The sequence below is a fragment of the Colius striatus genome, chromosome 10, assembly GCF_028858725.1.
Source record: "Colius striatus isolate bColStr4 chromosome 10, bColStr4.1.hap1, whole genome shotgun sequence".
Classification (NCBI taxonomy): domain Eukaryota; kingdom Metazoa; phylum Chordata; class Aves; order Coliiformes; family Coliidae; genus Colius; species Colius striatus.
In genome coordinates this window covers 17210013-17226631 of record NC_084768.1, presented here as the reverse complement: position 1 = coordinate 17226631, position 16619 = coordinate 17210013, and the positions used below count along the sequence as shown (strand labels likewise).

Here is a 16619-nt window from a genome sequence, read left to right as displayed (position 1 = left end):
TGGTTATGTAAAGGCAGAAGGAGTGCTAGTGAAATAACAGGATTTTTTTTTTCATTTCATTCATTCAGGCTCTGCACTGGTACAGTGATGTCTGGTCAACAACCCCTCATTATTGAGAGAAACTAGAGATGGACAGTGAGAAAGCTGTTCATTTGGGTACCATAACGTGAGCGCTGCTGTGCAGGCAGTGACCATGTGGAGTTAGCTACACTTAAGTGGCAGTTAAGCTTCCACTTAAGGGCCAGCTTGGTTGCTGAGCACAGCAGTCCACGAGCATTCTAGTTGTTCTTTTTTGTGTGCTGTGCCTATCTTGTACTTCAGGCAGGCAGGAGGAGGTATTCAGGGCTGCCCAGCTCTGAGTTGGTGGACTGTGATTCTACTCTGGTGTGAGCTGCAAAACAGTGATGTAGAGGCATCCTTCAGTGTCCTTCTCAAGTCTGTTCTGTCTAAACGCTTTCACTCAAGCACAACAGGGAATCATTTGTACATATGAGAGTGCCTCTTGATGCCCATGTGGCTGGCTTTATTGAAGAATCAGAATCTATGGTGGTTTGAAACTGGTTTCAGTGGTCAAAGCAAAGAAATTCTTCAAAAAGTGCTTGACTTCAGTGTTTTTTTATCAACAGGTAAAGAAAGCTGATTGGGAGGTGATTGTACAAGTCTGGAGGGAGAGGTGCATAGGTGGGGGAAACATCATCTTGTTTACAACTTACTGAGCTTTGCTTATCATGCAAATTTTAGAATGCTTACATATGAACTGTGTTTCTGTTAAAGCCACCCCTTCTTTATTTTATGGACACTAGAATTATGTTTCCTACAGCTGTATCCAGGAGTATGTTGAGACCTGAATCCCACATTGCTAAGTTGTCTGTAATAAGATAACTTGCTTTATTTTTCTTCAAAAGTTTGCAGCAGTGTGTAAGTATCATGCTTCATTTTTCAGAGCATGCTTTCAGCCAAGTGTGGTAAAGCAGAGACCATTGTGAAGGTGCTGGGTGACTTTCTAAACTAAGAGAGAAAAACTGAAATAGAATTCTTTTGGGTATATTTAAATTTAGAATATGGTTAACTCTTGGATATTGATTTCAGTACTGTAAAAGTTGTTATGAGGCATCTTAACAGTTTGCATTTTCATCAGATGTCACATAGTAGGCTATTTCACCCTGTCAGCAAGAGCAGCTTCTAGGTGTAAACAAGTTTGAGCCTTTTCAAGAGTGAACAGACATTTTCAGCCCACCATCAGCATTTCCTTACACTTCCTATTTTTGCATCTTTCTTTAATATAGATTGCTCCGGCTCAGCAGGTTCACAGTGCACTGCTTCTTGTGTCTATTCCTGTGTCTGTAAAATGAGGATAGTGATCCAGCCATCTAAAATTGTACAGTACTGTAGAACATCGGCATTTTGGTATTATTTTCTGTCACTGCTGCTGAACTGCTTTGCTAAAGTGCTACTCAGCTTTGTTCCACCTATACATTTTAGCATCCTAATGGCAGGATACCTTAATGATGCCTTGCCATCACTAGCTGCTTGCAGAAACATGGTTTAGCATGATGCCTGTGAGTCAGATAAATATTAGGCCTGAGTTACTAATATGGGAACAGACTAATAAATACAATGTCAGTCTGGAAACCAAGTTCAGAGACAGAAATGTCAAATTTTTAGCTGCTGTTCCAAAGCTTTAATTTAAAGCTGTCCTTCCTCACTTTATGATTTTTAAGTAGCCCACTATTTTGCCTCATTGATGCCTAATACCTATTAATGTCTGATACTAATGTCAGAGCCATTTCATGGATATCTACATTTACTGTTGATGCACAGTTAATTACTCTTGAGTTGAACTTTCAGTACTGATTATGCACAGAGTAAATCCTGCTGTAAACCACCAGCATTTGTTCCAACATTTCCAGTTTGCTTGCAGTTAACAGTTGATTTCTTTGAACTTGTGGTGCCCACAGTCAACATGGACAAATTTTGGCTGGTGTCATGACCCCCTAGTTGGAAACCAGTGTTGTAAAAAGCATTACAAATTGGTGAGCAAACCGATTCAGTTCCCTGTGACATAACTGAAAGCAGGATTAGGCCAGCACTTGGACTCAGACCTGCTTTTCACAATCTGAGCATCTTGTATTTGAATTGTCATGCATAAATTTTGCTTCTCTTCCTCAGGATATGAAATGAGGAGTAGAGTTTGTCCTGCATGCTGCCATTGAGCGGTAGCCATCTTGAAGCGACAAGTAAAAGTGACAAGCGCTTTTTGATAAATGGAAGAAACTGAAGTAATTCAGCAATCTCTTTTCTCTGAAGCAAAGGCATTCTGTTCCCCTTATAATCCAGTTAGCTGACATTGTCTCCAAGGCTTCTTCTGCTGTCCTGACAGAGCTTACAAAGTACCAAAAGCGGAGAATGGTTTCTGCCCCTGACTGTAAATGAAATGAAGTTCATTAGCTTGGAAGTGCTGGCTGAGCCCTTGCTGGGGTGAGGAGAGCTGCTGTTGTATTTTTTGCATCCCTTGTGTCATCTAGGACTTCAGCAGTATTTATTTTTAGTACATTTAAACACTGCAGAAGGAAGGGGCAGTTGTAATATGGCATATTTACATCATGCTGTCAGTTCCTGGCAGCTTACTTGCCTGTCAGAGAGCAGAGCTAGTCCATTAAGGATGTGAGTGCTACTTAGGCCCACGAGTGGTGAAACATCGTCTCAAGGGTGGGAAGGCCTCCCTTGGCTAGCAGGTTGGTTTGTTTTTCTAAGGTGCATTATGGGGATTTTTTTTCATATCACAGAGGCAGGAATGTGCTGTGCTACCTCCTGCTTTTTCCTCCTTCTCTACTCTGCTTAGGAAAAAGAAAGGCAAAGTCTCTACATGAGATCAGTGTGTGCTGTTTTTTCCCCTCATGTCACGTCTAAGTTCTCTGCCCCATCACAAAAATAAAAATCTATAAATAAAGAAGAACAAATGCTGTGGGGGACAAACTGGACCCACAGTTATGTGCATGTCGTCACTTGTAGAAGCGTGCCTAGCCCCATTCCTCCCAGGCTTCATACATTCCCCGTTTCTTATGCTGTTGGCCTCTCACGATGGGAAACATGCTCAGATAGTCCTGGCTAGGGCTTTTTTTTGCTCTACCATAACATACTATTAATTGAGCTAAGGCTGAAATGGTGTTGGGTTCATCTGCTGATGAATTAGCTCATGCTTTTTAAATTTTCCCCTTTTTGTAAGGAGGTGGGAATGGAGGGAAAGTTGCTTTGAGTTTTGCTGCCACACTTCAGTGTCACAGTAATATCATTCTCCTGGAATTAAGCAGTATTTAGGTCTGTTCCCTCATGTGTGACATGCTGTCTCTGTTAGCTTCAAGCATAGACACCCTGTGATTTCCCTTTCTTGGAAACTGTCTCAGCATGTGGGTTGGAGACCATGTAAATAAATACCAACCACTTCTTAGACTTCAGTAGGCATTTCCGTTTTCCTGGTGGCTACAGAAGACACACTTTCTCACAGTTTGGCATCAAACATTTATAAAAATTTGCTGCTTGTGGAATTTTTGTTTAGACCATCAGATTCTTGGTATAGTTTTTTTTTCACCAGTTTCTATTTTTATTTGTGGTTGCTTGGTTTGTCAGTAAAGTCTGTCAGAATAAACACTTAATCAGAAACTTATTACATTTCTGGTAATTGAATAGTAAATTATTATGAGCATATTCTGTAATAATGAAAGATAGGTTTTAAAGAAAAAAATTAAGCTTATCCATTTTTTTCTTAGTTATTATGGAATAAATAATAATTCTGCCCCAAAGATTATAATTTTTTAAAATAACCTGTCTTAAACATTTGAAATAGAAAGCAAAGCATCTTACATTACCATGCAGTCCAGCTTTCAACTGAATAAAAAATGTTTGCTTTTAATACAAAGTTCTCCTGAATTTATATGCAGGATGTTTTTCCAGTGTGTCACTTTGTCGTGGCAGCAAAGCTAACACATTGTCACCTTTGTTACCAGAACTATTTAGGATATGGAAGTTTATCATATCAAAACAATAAAAATCAGTATTGGGGGACAGCATACTTCTAATTTGTACACATGCATATCAATATAGCCTGTATTTAGTTGTACTTACTATTATTGATTTTCTTTTTTATTCATAAATTATGAATTTAGTATACTTAGTTTTGCTTTTCTTAGTGGTAATACTTACTGAATGGATGACAATGTATTGTCCCTTCAGGGAGAGCCCCAGAGGTTCAGAGAGTATGTATTGCCTGGAAGCAGAATAGAAATTGTGATAAATAGCTGTAGACGGACACAGAACTCACCTCTTTCATTTGAGTTGTTGATAGGTGAAAGAGTTAAGAACATAGATATGTCTATGATCTATTGTGGATAGCAATTTCTAGGATGGCTAAGCTAGAGGCAGATTGAAATCCATCAGATAGCTTTTATGTAATACTTTGACACTGGATTTAATAACTTTTGTAGTCAACAAACTATTACAGTAGAAACCAGGCTTTTCCAGAATGGCCTTTGAAATATGCTTTTTCCTCTACTGAGTCCTTGTATGAAGCTGTATAGGAAAGTGAGCCATTGTTGGACACATCACTGTAATTTTTATAGTTTCACTCTTAGGTACATTCTCATCCAGTTTAGTTTTGCAAGGTACTGAGCATAGCCAAGTCGAATTGCATCTGCCCTCACGGTACACACATCTCAGTCTAGCTAGGACTTCTTCCACTTCTGTGCAGTGCAATTAACTTTTGTGTATTTCTACTGGGAAATATGTATTGAGAAAAATGAGTCGTAGTTTGATTTCTCCATTTTGCCCTGTTTGTGGCATACAGTAAACTATTATCATGTGCATATTTCTTGAGCCAACCACTGTGAGTGATGTCCCAGTTCACAATTTTCCAGCAAGTGCAATGAGAGCAAGACTTCATAGCTAGTTTTAGTGATGGCTCGACAGAGACTAGTCAGTCTTGCTTCATGTTGACAGATAAGGGATGTGAAAGCTTTCTAAGCTCTCCAACTTTGTCGATTTATTGAACTTATGTAGGTCACTAGGTAGCCAAATTCACAAGTACCCCATGTGATATCCACTGCACAAATTTGAAGATATAAACCTCTTCCCTCTCCCTTTCTGACACAGGAATGGCACCAGCTGTAACAGTATCTTAATGGCCTTTGAAACTTCTGTACTGTGTTAGTACCTTTATCAGCAATTTTATCATTATGTGAAAATCCAGAATAGGGGTATAAGGATGCAAGTGTTGACCCTCTTGTATTTGAATCACTTCTACTTAGCATCAGGTGTATTTCCAATACATAGAATCATAGAATCTTAAGGGTTGGAAGAGACCTTGAAAGACCATCCAGTGCAACCCCCCTGCCAGAGCAGGACCATCTAGAGTAGGTCACACAGTAACTCGGCCAGATGGGTTTTGAAGGAGACTCCACAACCCCTCTGGGCAGCCTGTCCCAGGGCTTTCCTTATGTTGCCCTGCTTTATCCATCAGTACAAGGACTTCAGGGAAGTTTAACACAATATAAACAGCTAATAAACTTATGGCTTTTTTGTCCTGACATCATAAAGTAGCTTTAGAGTGTCACTAGTCCTTAATTTTGAGTGACAGGAAGCAAAAAACGAGGTAGAAAAGGTGAAGTTATAGTGATAGTGCTGTAAATGAAAGGTGTTATGAAAATACAAAAGGAGTTGGCTACAGCAAGAGTGTCTCGATCATTTCTGCTGTTTGGAGAAGTGAGCTGGTTAGATTAGAGTCTGGTTTTGTTTGTCTATGGCATGTATAAAACCTTGAAGATGATTTTAATTGATTTGTATGACGTTTTATTTTCCACTGGAGGAATGAAAATTTATCCCTGGGATCACAAAATACCATCTCTAAATAACTTATTATAATAATTCTAGATAGAGATTAATTTTATGTCACAGGTAACTCCACTTACAACACACACGTGGACAGAGTTCTGTATTGATTAGACGCTTAATTTTAGTTAAGTCTAACCCTTTTCTTTTTACAGTTCAGAGGAACGAAGAATAATAAATGTAGATGCTTATGTGCTTGGAGATTTTTTTTTTTAATTAGGAAATGTTTCAAAAGTTGTGAAAAACACACCTGGAAATAAGATCTCATTTCTGTTGCAGGTGTATCTATGAAAGATAAGCAGACATTTGAATTTCGTATATCCCCTTACAATAATAAATGTACTGAAGACATTACCAACTAAACAGTTTGCTGAGGCTTCTCTGAGACTTCTCACATAATGTTGTTTTAATCTGCTTGAATTTCTAGGAAAAGGAGAAGAAGTATATGCTTCCTTTGGACAACTTGAAAGTGCGAGATGTTGAGAAGAGCTTCATGTCTAGCAAACATATCTTTGCATTGTTTAACACAGAGCAGAGGTAAGAAAATGTGCTATTCAGCAGATAACAGTATCTAAGCCAATCTTTTTAATAACTGTGAATGCAGTTCTGGTATTTCCACTATGTTGAGTGAACAAAGATCTCGATTCTCTTGATTTATCTGCTTCTTTGCTGTTGCATAACCATGGGATAAAAGGTTAGAGTCCTCCTAGCCACTCATGGGGTGAAACAGCTCTATCATTAGTCATCTAGTTCTTCTGTATGGCTGAATAATCATCTCCTGATCCTATTTTTGTTTTGTTTGGCAATCACCTAGGCTTACCAAAACATTCATGACTTCTGTACCTTGTGACCAGATTCAACTGGTGTAAATCACAAAAGCATCACTACATTTCACTTTCTCCAGTGGAAAATCTTGACTGTCTGTGATCTTGGGAGACATTGTGTTTGTTTGGGTTTAAATACTGCTGAATGGAGAACAAATGAGATTCCTCTCCTTCCCTGATTAATAGAATATTTCCTTTGTAGTAGTGTTTGCCTCATGCTTTTTCTTTCAGACTCCATCCTCTGATTTAAGTTGTGTGGGTCATCTGTAGAAAATCTCCTTCTGACACACAGCCAATCCAGATTACTGTGCACAAATAAGTCTAAGAAACATGACAATACCTAAAGACATACAAGTGACCTGTAATTTTTATTTATTTATTTATTGTTTTACTGAAGAAGTGAATTACATTTGTAGCTGTCCTAGTGGAATTGCATTTCGGCAAATCAAGTGTAATTTCCCTAAGCTGTTTTTCACAAAAATAAGTTAAATTATTTGTGTTAAGATGGATAGATGTCCTTGTTTTCTTCTTCTCTTCCACTAAGTCCCTTCACACCCGCTCCCTCCTTGTGTTGCCAGAGCCTGGCAATACCTTCAGATCTTCAAGATGATGAGGGCTGGATGTGGCTCCCTGCAGAGCCAGCTGTTGTTGCTCCTGAACTGGCCAGAAATAGTCCTTTCAGAAGCTGGGAATGCCCCTCCCTCCTGCAAAGCAATAGCAAAGCACAGGATTTCTGATGGCCTGTCAAGTTTCTGCTGGCCCCAGAAACATGAGGACGCAATGTGAGTCTCGCTCTGAGCTACCCCATGAAGCCTTTCCCTACATCTGCTCACATCTCAGCTAGCCTACATGTGGACATTGTCTGCCAGGAGATGCCCTCTGAAAGTATGTTGCACACATACTTGCTGGGAATAAGATTTCAGACACTTGACCACTTGCATTTCTGGAGCATAGCAAAAAGCTTGGAAAATCTTCCCACATTTTAAAAAACATACATGATCTTCAGATGCTCAAAATTAATGTAATTCTCATTATTCATTATGTGTGAATCATCCCAACATTGCAGGTACATTAGTCAAAGATAACCTTGTCCTCCTGACTTGGTATCAGCTGTATATTAAGTTCCTTCCATGAGAAATTTGGTAATGTTAGTTCTTTGTTTCTCCCTTGTTTTGGCTAATGGCTTTGGATGTTTTCATTATCTTAAATTTAAATCACTGAACTACTGTGAAAATCTAAGAGAAGCATGCATTTCCATTGGCAAGTTTGGGATTTATGTGGATATTACATAGCTGCACATTCACATTTTCACTGGATCTTCATACACACTGAACAGCAAGGCTTTAAAAATCAGATGTCTAAAATGTTTGCCGTGTCTGTAGTAACCCTGCCCAGAGCTGCGAGTAGACCCTGCAGCATCTGCAAGCTGCTCTAAAAACATCCTTGTATCTGTATGGGCAAGTTAAGACATGACAGCACAGTGATAAGACGACAAAGTAACTTTGCCTGAGGAGAGGCTGTTTATGGAGATGGTTTTCCAGCTTGAAAGGAAGCAAAAGTTGTTCTTGAAAAAACATTTCTTGAATTCTAATCATAACGGCAATTCCTCTCTTTCTATAAAACAGCTCATTTTTGATATTTCAAAAAATCTGCCTGCTGGCACAAATTGGTCAAAACAAGTTTAGTGTCACTTTTCACTGCCTCCTAAATTCATAGACTGTGTCAGCAGAAGCAGGGATATTGGGGCCCTCAGCTGGGGACTGTGTTCCCCATCCCAGTTTTTTAGGGAAGACGAAACAGGGAATTGGTGAAGGTCTGTGGGAATAAGGAGTCTCAGTGTTGTTCTGCATTATGCTAATCTGTTGATTTCTGGTTTCTGAGAGTGTGTGTTTATCTGAATATGACTTGCTTTTCAAAATTCATGTAAAAATTAACTTAGTTTCTAGTTTGGGTTTTTTGGGGGGGATGGTGATGGTGGTTTTCTTAATGAAAAAAACCTGAGCAATTGGGGAAGAAATAAGCTTTCTCTTTTTGGATTTGCCCACTGAGGGTTCTGTTTATGGAACCATTTTGTTATTTAAGATGTAGATCATTAAAGAACAAAGGCAAAATCATCTGTTCCAGTTTCCATGATAGTGTGGAGATTATTTTCTGTATGGTTTTTCCCCCCATAATCGGTAACGTTGTTTTTCATTATGAAAACTTTCTGTATGTTCAATTAAAGTATTTTAATTTTCAAGCAAAATCGCTTTAGGAGAAGGATTTTAATAAGCTTGTTCTTTTTTTTTTCGTTCCCAGCCCCTCACTGCATAGGTATTTGCTACAGCCATATGTTTCTGATACTGTACATTTCAATAGTTTCCTGGATTATACACTGCATTTTTTCCATTTATGAAAACCTTTCCAGTTCTGAAATATAGTTACCAGGAAAATACTCATTTCATTGCTTAGAAGGAAAAACCATCTTGAGTTAGCTGAGACTTGGGATAGATACAGAGGGAAACTTACAATATCTGTCATTTTGATTTAGTGCAAAAGTCAACAGTTCTCTGACAGGAATCAAATGTGACTTGGTAATGTATAGTAAATGGAGACTGTGACGATTGATTTCACAGTGAAGATAAATTCTCATGAAATGAACATAATTGCATGTTTATGAAAAGACTGCTTTGTGAAATAATTAAATTCTTTTCCTGTTACTTTCTAATTGATTTTTTAAAAAATATTGAAATAAGAAAAGGTAAACTTTTGGTGTGAAATACACAGCAGTGCATAAGGAATGGGAGGGGGTGAGATTTGGTTTTCAGCAAGTTATTTATTTAAAGTTTTTGAGTGGACCCATCTACGTAGTTTATAGACATCATGTAAGACCCTTAGAGGTGGACTCCTCTAATTGACTTACTTTAGCCATAGTGAACATTCAAGTATATCAGAGTGAGTGGCCTTTGGCTGCTGAGTCATTTTTTTTTTGCTGTGTACGTCTACATGAGTCTGTCTTTAAGCAACCGCAGTTGAGCTATAGAGTCGAGCAGGATCTGTCTAAAACCTAAAGCTGTCAAGAAAATAAGTGCTATTTTGTGTTAACCGTCCTTTTCACCTCCACAGTAAATTGCTGCCAAGTCTTTTAGATTGGAAAAGGGATAAAATATATTAAAAGTTTTTGAAAAAAAATATCCTGTAGAAAAAAACTCCCAAATGTTTGCAGCACTGCTGTAGAAAATGATGTAAAAGTTCTGTAGATGTAGCAGCTGATTGACTTTCTTAGGCAGAGCTAAGAATGGAGGAGAGGATTTTGTTAGGGCCTCTGCTTATATACAGTAGATTAACCTGAGATGTCCTCATTGATGAATGTGTAAGACTGTCTTGCAGAGTTCAAGAATAAACAAAACAAATTCTGCCCATCCTGGAAAGTTTACTTTCCTTCTAGGATTTCATTCCAAACAGTTTGCCTGTTTCCCATGTATTTCTTGTAATAATTATTCACTGATTGATGCTTTTCTTTTAGTTAAATACTGAAGTTTAAGGCAAGAACTATAGTCTTAAATGTTCCTCCCATTAGGATCTATGCAGCAGTGTAATCTCTCCCTAATTTAGAAGGTCAAGCAGTCAGAATTTCTTACGACTTCTCCCAATTGACTACAGGATCCATCCACATGCCAGGATTTTACTAGACCCAGTGTTGTTCTGAAGTAATCCTTTGCATTTGCTGTAGAGTGACTGCATGTTTTTTTCCTTTATTTCTTAGTCAATAAATTGTATTACTGTGTTACAACTCCATCTAAATACTACTCTTAGTAAAGGAGGAATGATGAGTAAAAACTCTCTTGTTTTGCTACAAGCAGAGAAGCAGCTTCCTTCCCACTTCTTCTTCAGCTCCAGAGAGGTGAATTATTTCTCTTTTGTGGAAGAAGAGATTTTACTTAGGTAGAGATTTTTGAGGTTATAAAATGTAAGTATGCCAGAGTGTTTGAGCTGGTAAATTTTCAGGCCTTTTCTACCACTACTCCAAGTAGCAACTGTACAATGAGGAAGGGTTACCTGGTGGAGAGTCCCTTATTGGTATTGTACGTGGGGAGCTCTGCCCCGCTTCACACTCATTCCTTTCCCTGGAGCCAAAGAAGCAGAACCAGTGTGTGAAATTCTCTCTTCCTTGCAGAGGAAGATCCCACCACATCTCTGTGTCTTTTACTTTCCTGCCCAACCAGGATCTAGACGAAATAGAGTAATGGCCTTGCTTTCCTCAAGTCTGTGGTTCTGTATGATAGGGGGATATGAGGAACAAATTCAAAGCACAGAACTGTTTCTCTTTGCCTTCACAGTAGGTTCCTGAGAGCTAAATGCTCCTCAATAATAATGAAGCAGTGTGCCAAAACCTATCATCCCTGAATGAGAGCTGACTGTCTGCGGCAGGCTTATTGTAGAAACAGATCCTTAATCTGAGAAACAGACGAACACAAGAGTACAGCAATCAAAAGGAAGTTTTGAGGGCATACAATGGGACTGGAAATAGAGCTGCCAGATGATAAATTTTAGCTACCGACTCCGAAGTGCACTCTGACTGTTAGGAATCATGTTGCACAAGAAACTGTGGAATCTAGTAGGACCCAGGAAAGTATGCTATGTTGACTAAGTGAAAATATAACAGTATTTATTTTGGGTGCATGTAGTTGGCTGAGTGTTGCCCTAGAAGGGGATGTAGCACAGTTTGCTCTGGGGCTCCAAATGTGCTAGAGCTTTAAGTACTAAATTTCTTCTTTTGGACAGCAACTGGTTAACTACTATCCATATATGAGGGAAACTGGGCAAAAGCCAAAATAAAGGCAACTAGTGAAAGGAGACTGGGTCAGAGGAGGTGTTGGATGGAAGCCAGGCTAAAGGAGAAAGCCTGAGATGAGATGTATGTTTAGTTACTGTTTTTAAATTAGAAGTTAAGCCCCAGGAAGAGCTGAACTGTAAGCTATTCAGAGCCCTCTCTGTTAGAAATAGAAGAATGAGAATCTATTTAATTAAAAAACTCCACAAATTTAATCCAGAAAAAAGCTGCTAGCATTTGTAAACAAAATTCTACAATGCTGATATGTACAATATTTAAGGATAGGAAAAATATACAAACTCAAGGAAGAACTAGTCTTTATCCAAAGGCCATTCCATTAAAACAAAAAGAAAGAAAGAAAAAATTAGTGTCTGTTTTCTGATCTATTTCTTTTTTGTCCTTATTGACAAAAATTCATTGTATGAGAAATAAAACACAGTATGGTGGTACAGGGATTAAAGCTTTAAAACTCTATTGCAGAGCAAAAAAGCATTCTCAGGGAAAGGAAAGCACAGTGCACAACCCACACCTTAAATATGATGATTATTACACTGTACTTCAGGACAATTTCTGAAGTGATTGAGTGGGATTTGAAATGTTAGTGGAACCTACCAGGGACGTGGGTGTTGCAAGCATGGACTAAGTCACGGCTGGTAAACTTGACTCGGCCTGCAGGACAGCATCACCTTGCTTGCTGACAGTGACCCAGCAAGGTCTGGAGCACTGCCCAGAGCAGCACAGAACTGGAGCAGGAGACATGCTCCATCCATGTGCAGTGGGGGACTGACAGCTGTGAGAACTCTATGTCATTGTCCGGGCTTGCATATATACTCATCAGCATATGTTGATTTTCACCCTAGAATTTTGTAGGTTTATGTATTTGTGAGAACACTTTGCGTTTTGGGAAACCACTCATATGAGTTAGGTGGTAAAATCCTTAAGTGCTATTATTTCATGACATCTCTGAGTGTCTCTTTTGGCTTTTCTGGGTGTTAAGAAAAAAGTCTTCAGAGATGTGTAATTAATTTTAATTAGCATTCTCATTGGACTTGGTAGAAAATGTTAGTCATTGCCATTACCTTGGAGCAGATGGACTTTTTTGTTTCTTTAAAGTATATGATTTATGGAGCTTCTAGTTGAGCTTTCTTCTATGAGAACTAGTGCATATATTCAGACCAGCCATTGTGGAATTACAGGTGTCTAAAATGGTAGGCTAAGGTTGAATAAGTAGAGTGTATACAGTGCAGTTGCACGTTAAATAAGTAGAAAACAGAGTTTCATCCAAGACTGTCTTTCCTGACTGTGTGTGTATATTTGGAGTGTCTGGTCTCTGTTATTTTCTCCAATTTTCATTTTAGGTGACTATTTAAGAAACCCATATTCCCTGTGATTTCAATTTCCATCAAATAAGAAATATCTAAGAATCAAATCCTTTGTGTTTATCATGCAATAAAATTGGACTGGTTTGCATTTGGTTCTAGATTTCTAGTGTCCATTTTAATTCTTGCATCCTAATAAAAAGGCCAGATATTTACAAAAAAATTGTTTGAGATGATAAGCACAGTTCTTTGAAATCTCTGTAAAGGCAGATATTCCTTTATCATTGTCTATGAGTAGCCTCGATTGTTTTCACTGGGTTTGTACCATGGTTGCCTTTAATCTTACCAGGTTTATTGAAGAGAAATATTTCATCTTTTCTTACTATTTTGAAATTGCAAGAGGTACTGTACATCTTGAAGTCTAACAGGGGAGTCTGCTCAACAAGCAGTTTTGATGCCCTACCACTGTCAAGAGAAACCTACTGATATGATCTTCGCTGGAGCAGGCAACTGGAAAGTTTCTTATGATTTTCAGTTCTGTGTTATTCACACGTTGGTTCTGGATTGTAAAATTCTGCTGGTTTATAGGCAATCAGACTTTCCCTATGAAATATTGACAGCCTAGGCTTCATGACTAGTGGGACAGGAGTCTCAGTAACTCACAGCTGGACTCAACTGGCACTTCACTCTTCTTGTACGCTTTCAAATACCTTACTCCTTTCCTGCATTTTCATGTTAGGATTCTTCCATGATGGGAGAGGTTAAAGAATTACATATGCACAATGTAAAGGTTATTTCTGTATTAGTAAGCTCACTTTAGGCACTGAAATATATGGGGGACAGGAATACAGTATGCTGAAAACAAAGGTAAGAATGAAGTGAGAAGTTTCTGGGTAAGTAGAGTTACAGCTGGGCATCTGCTGGACTTTCCAGTAATAGACCTGGCCTAAAGAAGGTATGTCCTGAGTGTGGAACCATTCCGGAATTGGAAATGATGCTTTCAGTCCAATTGTCTGTTCATCTCTATAAGCAATTATGTTGTGTTTTTTCTGGAATGCAGTTCTTGAGGTTTAGTTACCCAGAATGTAATAACATCTGCAGATAACAAATGACAGCCTTTTGTATTTTTTACTTTGGAAAAAATAGTAGTCCTATGTTAATTCCAGTAATGCCAATATAGATCTATTTTCATGCACTATGGAGGGTATTAAATTACAGTGATGAGACTCTACAGGAGGAAGCAGCATAGATAGATGTGATACATGCATTGCACACAGCTTCCGTGTTTGTGTTGAATATTTAACATTTTAAAATGTGGAGGGAAATGTTGCACACCAATTGTACTTCTAGGCATGTTCCACTTCATTGTATCTGTTTTGCTTCCACGGTCCCTGAGATTTAAAGGTGCCTGAATATTAGTAAGATTTGTGTTGTTGCTTGTTCATCTTTTAGCTTCTTGGTGTATCCTGTATTCTATCATTCTCTTTGATGTATGACATCCCATTCAGCTGCTATAGAGATGACAGTGAGAACATGACCTCACTATATTTTACATGGAGTAAGTAGATGAGGACTGAGTAGTAGCTGTTTCTGTGCTGATCTCTTCAGCAATTTTAACAGTGGAAGAGAGAACAGAAAATCTGCATTATTTTCAAGAACATTTTTACAGCTTTCTCTGAGATGCCAATGGATTCCTAATGACTAAAACATATTTTTGTAAGTTTCCACTAGTAACAGAAAAAGGACACACACTTTTCAGAAGTTACTTTGGATATCTTTCCTTTGAGAAGTCCCTGTGCCTGTCAGCCTTTCTGGAAGAAAGAAAGGCAAAGGAAGCCTAGTAGCAAGGAAGCTGATTTGGGAGCCAAGCTTCCATTTACCTACCCTGCTGTAAGCTTCCACTGAGCTCTGGCTCAGTGTATATGTCCTTTAGTTACACTTAGGCTGCATCTTGTGGTTAAAGTGGTGGAGCTCTCAGATACTACAGGGAGAGGAGCCTTGGAGAGCTGGACACATCAGCTGCTTGGCTATAAGGTGTCCCTAGACCTATGGAAAGTCTTGATAAGGGGACAGGAATGCAGGATTGCCAGCTCCCATGTGTTCAAAGCAGTTGGCTAAAATCCCTTCCCATACAGCTACGCTTGATGTGGCAAGTCATAAAATGCCAAGAAGTTTAATATATAACATGACAGTCCTGAGAAAATGTTTTCACAAGCTGGTGTCATGTTGTTTTGCTCTTGCAGATAAGTATTTTTGGAACTTGCCTATCGCTATGTTTTACAGCCTTTATTTGTTCTATTGTTATTTTTAGTCATCTTTTCTGAGAATACCCTTTTAGCATTTCAGCTTCCTATTTCTTCAAAGTTAGAGATGCTTAGTTAACTTAGCCAAAGAATTTATCTCAGTAAAAGTTTCTCCTAACAATAAATTAAACCTTTTTTTTATTCTGTGGTGATAGAATTTTGCTTCTCTTTATTTTTATTTTATTCTTAGTTTTGTTTAGTAAATATTGACTTGGAGTTCCATAGTATTTCAAATTGAATAAACTCCAAGTGTTCTGTCATCAGTTCAAGATAGCTGCATCTGAGGAGGTCATCCAGGCTATTACTTAAGGAAGGAGTAGCACCTTTGGAGTCAGAGAAGAAAAAGATTTAATTTGACATTTCTAATCAGTGAAAAAAAAAATCTGTAGAGTTTTCAGTTATTAATACTGTCAGTGGCTTTGTCTGACCTATGGGACCTGACTCTTTAGTGTCTCTGAGTCCCTTTGCAGGCGGTTTTCTCTGGGAAGGAAATGCAGGTGTACTGCCCTGGGCGGCACTGAAGCATTCTGTGGTGGCATCTCTCATCCAGATGCTTGCAAGGACCAATACCATTTAAATTGGTGGGAACTATGTCACCAATGTAAGGAAATCTGAATATTTATTCTTTGCTATTTTGGATATAATGTATAAACCTGCCAAAATTAGCACTGTTTCCCTCTGTTCAGAGGTGACTATACACTTGACCTGCACGCAGCTCATAGTTAATTATTAGATTTCGTGGCTTTTTCATGCTTAGGTGTGAACACTTACTCTTCATTAATAATTTTTATACCCATCTATTTCCAGAAACTGCCACAAAAAAGCAAGGTAGGAGCTGTTTGGTGACATTGTTGGTAAGGGAGAAGCACTTCTGTGAGTAGGAATTACAAATTGTTTGTATTCCAGCAGTAAAATCCCACCCATCCCTGAATGCTAAAGAAATTTGTCTAGGCAGTGATAATAACAGTTTTATTTCCTGGTTCTGTAGTGTATTCGAATTGATTTTCTCAAAATACAGGGTAGAATTGACTCACTAGTTGCATAACAAGACCAAAGAATCCATTGTCGTTGCTGTCTTTGAAAGTTCAGTAATCTCCATCAAACTCTCTCTTAACCCCCACTCCCCTTTTCCATAGCTTGTTAAGGAAAGAAAACAGTCTCATTGCGATGGAAGATTGATTCTTGTGCTGGCAAAATGTGGTTTCCTAACTTTTGTCAGCTAAGCTTGTGGCCTTTCCTAAAAAGACTATTGGCTGACAACTTTACAGCGGTCTGGTCTGTATATAGAATTCGGGTTTGGAAACTAATGGCTAAACCATAAGGGGAAAATCTGTTCTGTTTATTGGAGAATGTACAAGTACCACCTTCCTGTATATGTATTTTTGCTGTTTTCTTTCTTCTACTGTGAAGTGATTCCCTGTGTTTATCTAATTACGTGAATTACCTGCAAGAGTTGTTATTTAAATATATCCCAGTTTTC

At 38.4% G+C, this 16619-nt stretch overlaps 1 protein-coding gene across 2 annotated transcripts in view; it reads left to right on the top strand.

Moving 5' to 3' along the window:
* The window catches only part of DNM3 (dynamin 3), a 162206-nt gene that overhangs the window by 96688 nt on the left and 48899 nt on the right, over positions 1-16619 (top strand). For both annotated transcript variants that reach the window (XM_062003460.1, XM_062003459.1), the window contains one exon: positions 6308-6417. In XM_062003460.1, coding sequence (XP_061859444.1) covers positions 6308-6417 — 110 coding nt within the window. The remainder of the gene's footprint in view (positions 1-6307; positions 6418-16619) is intronic.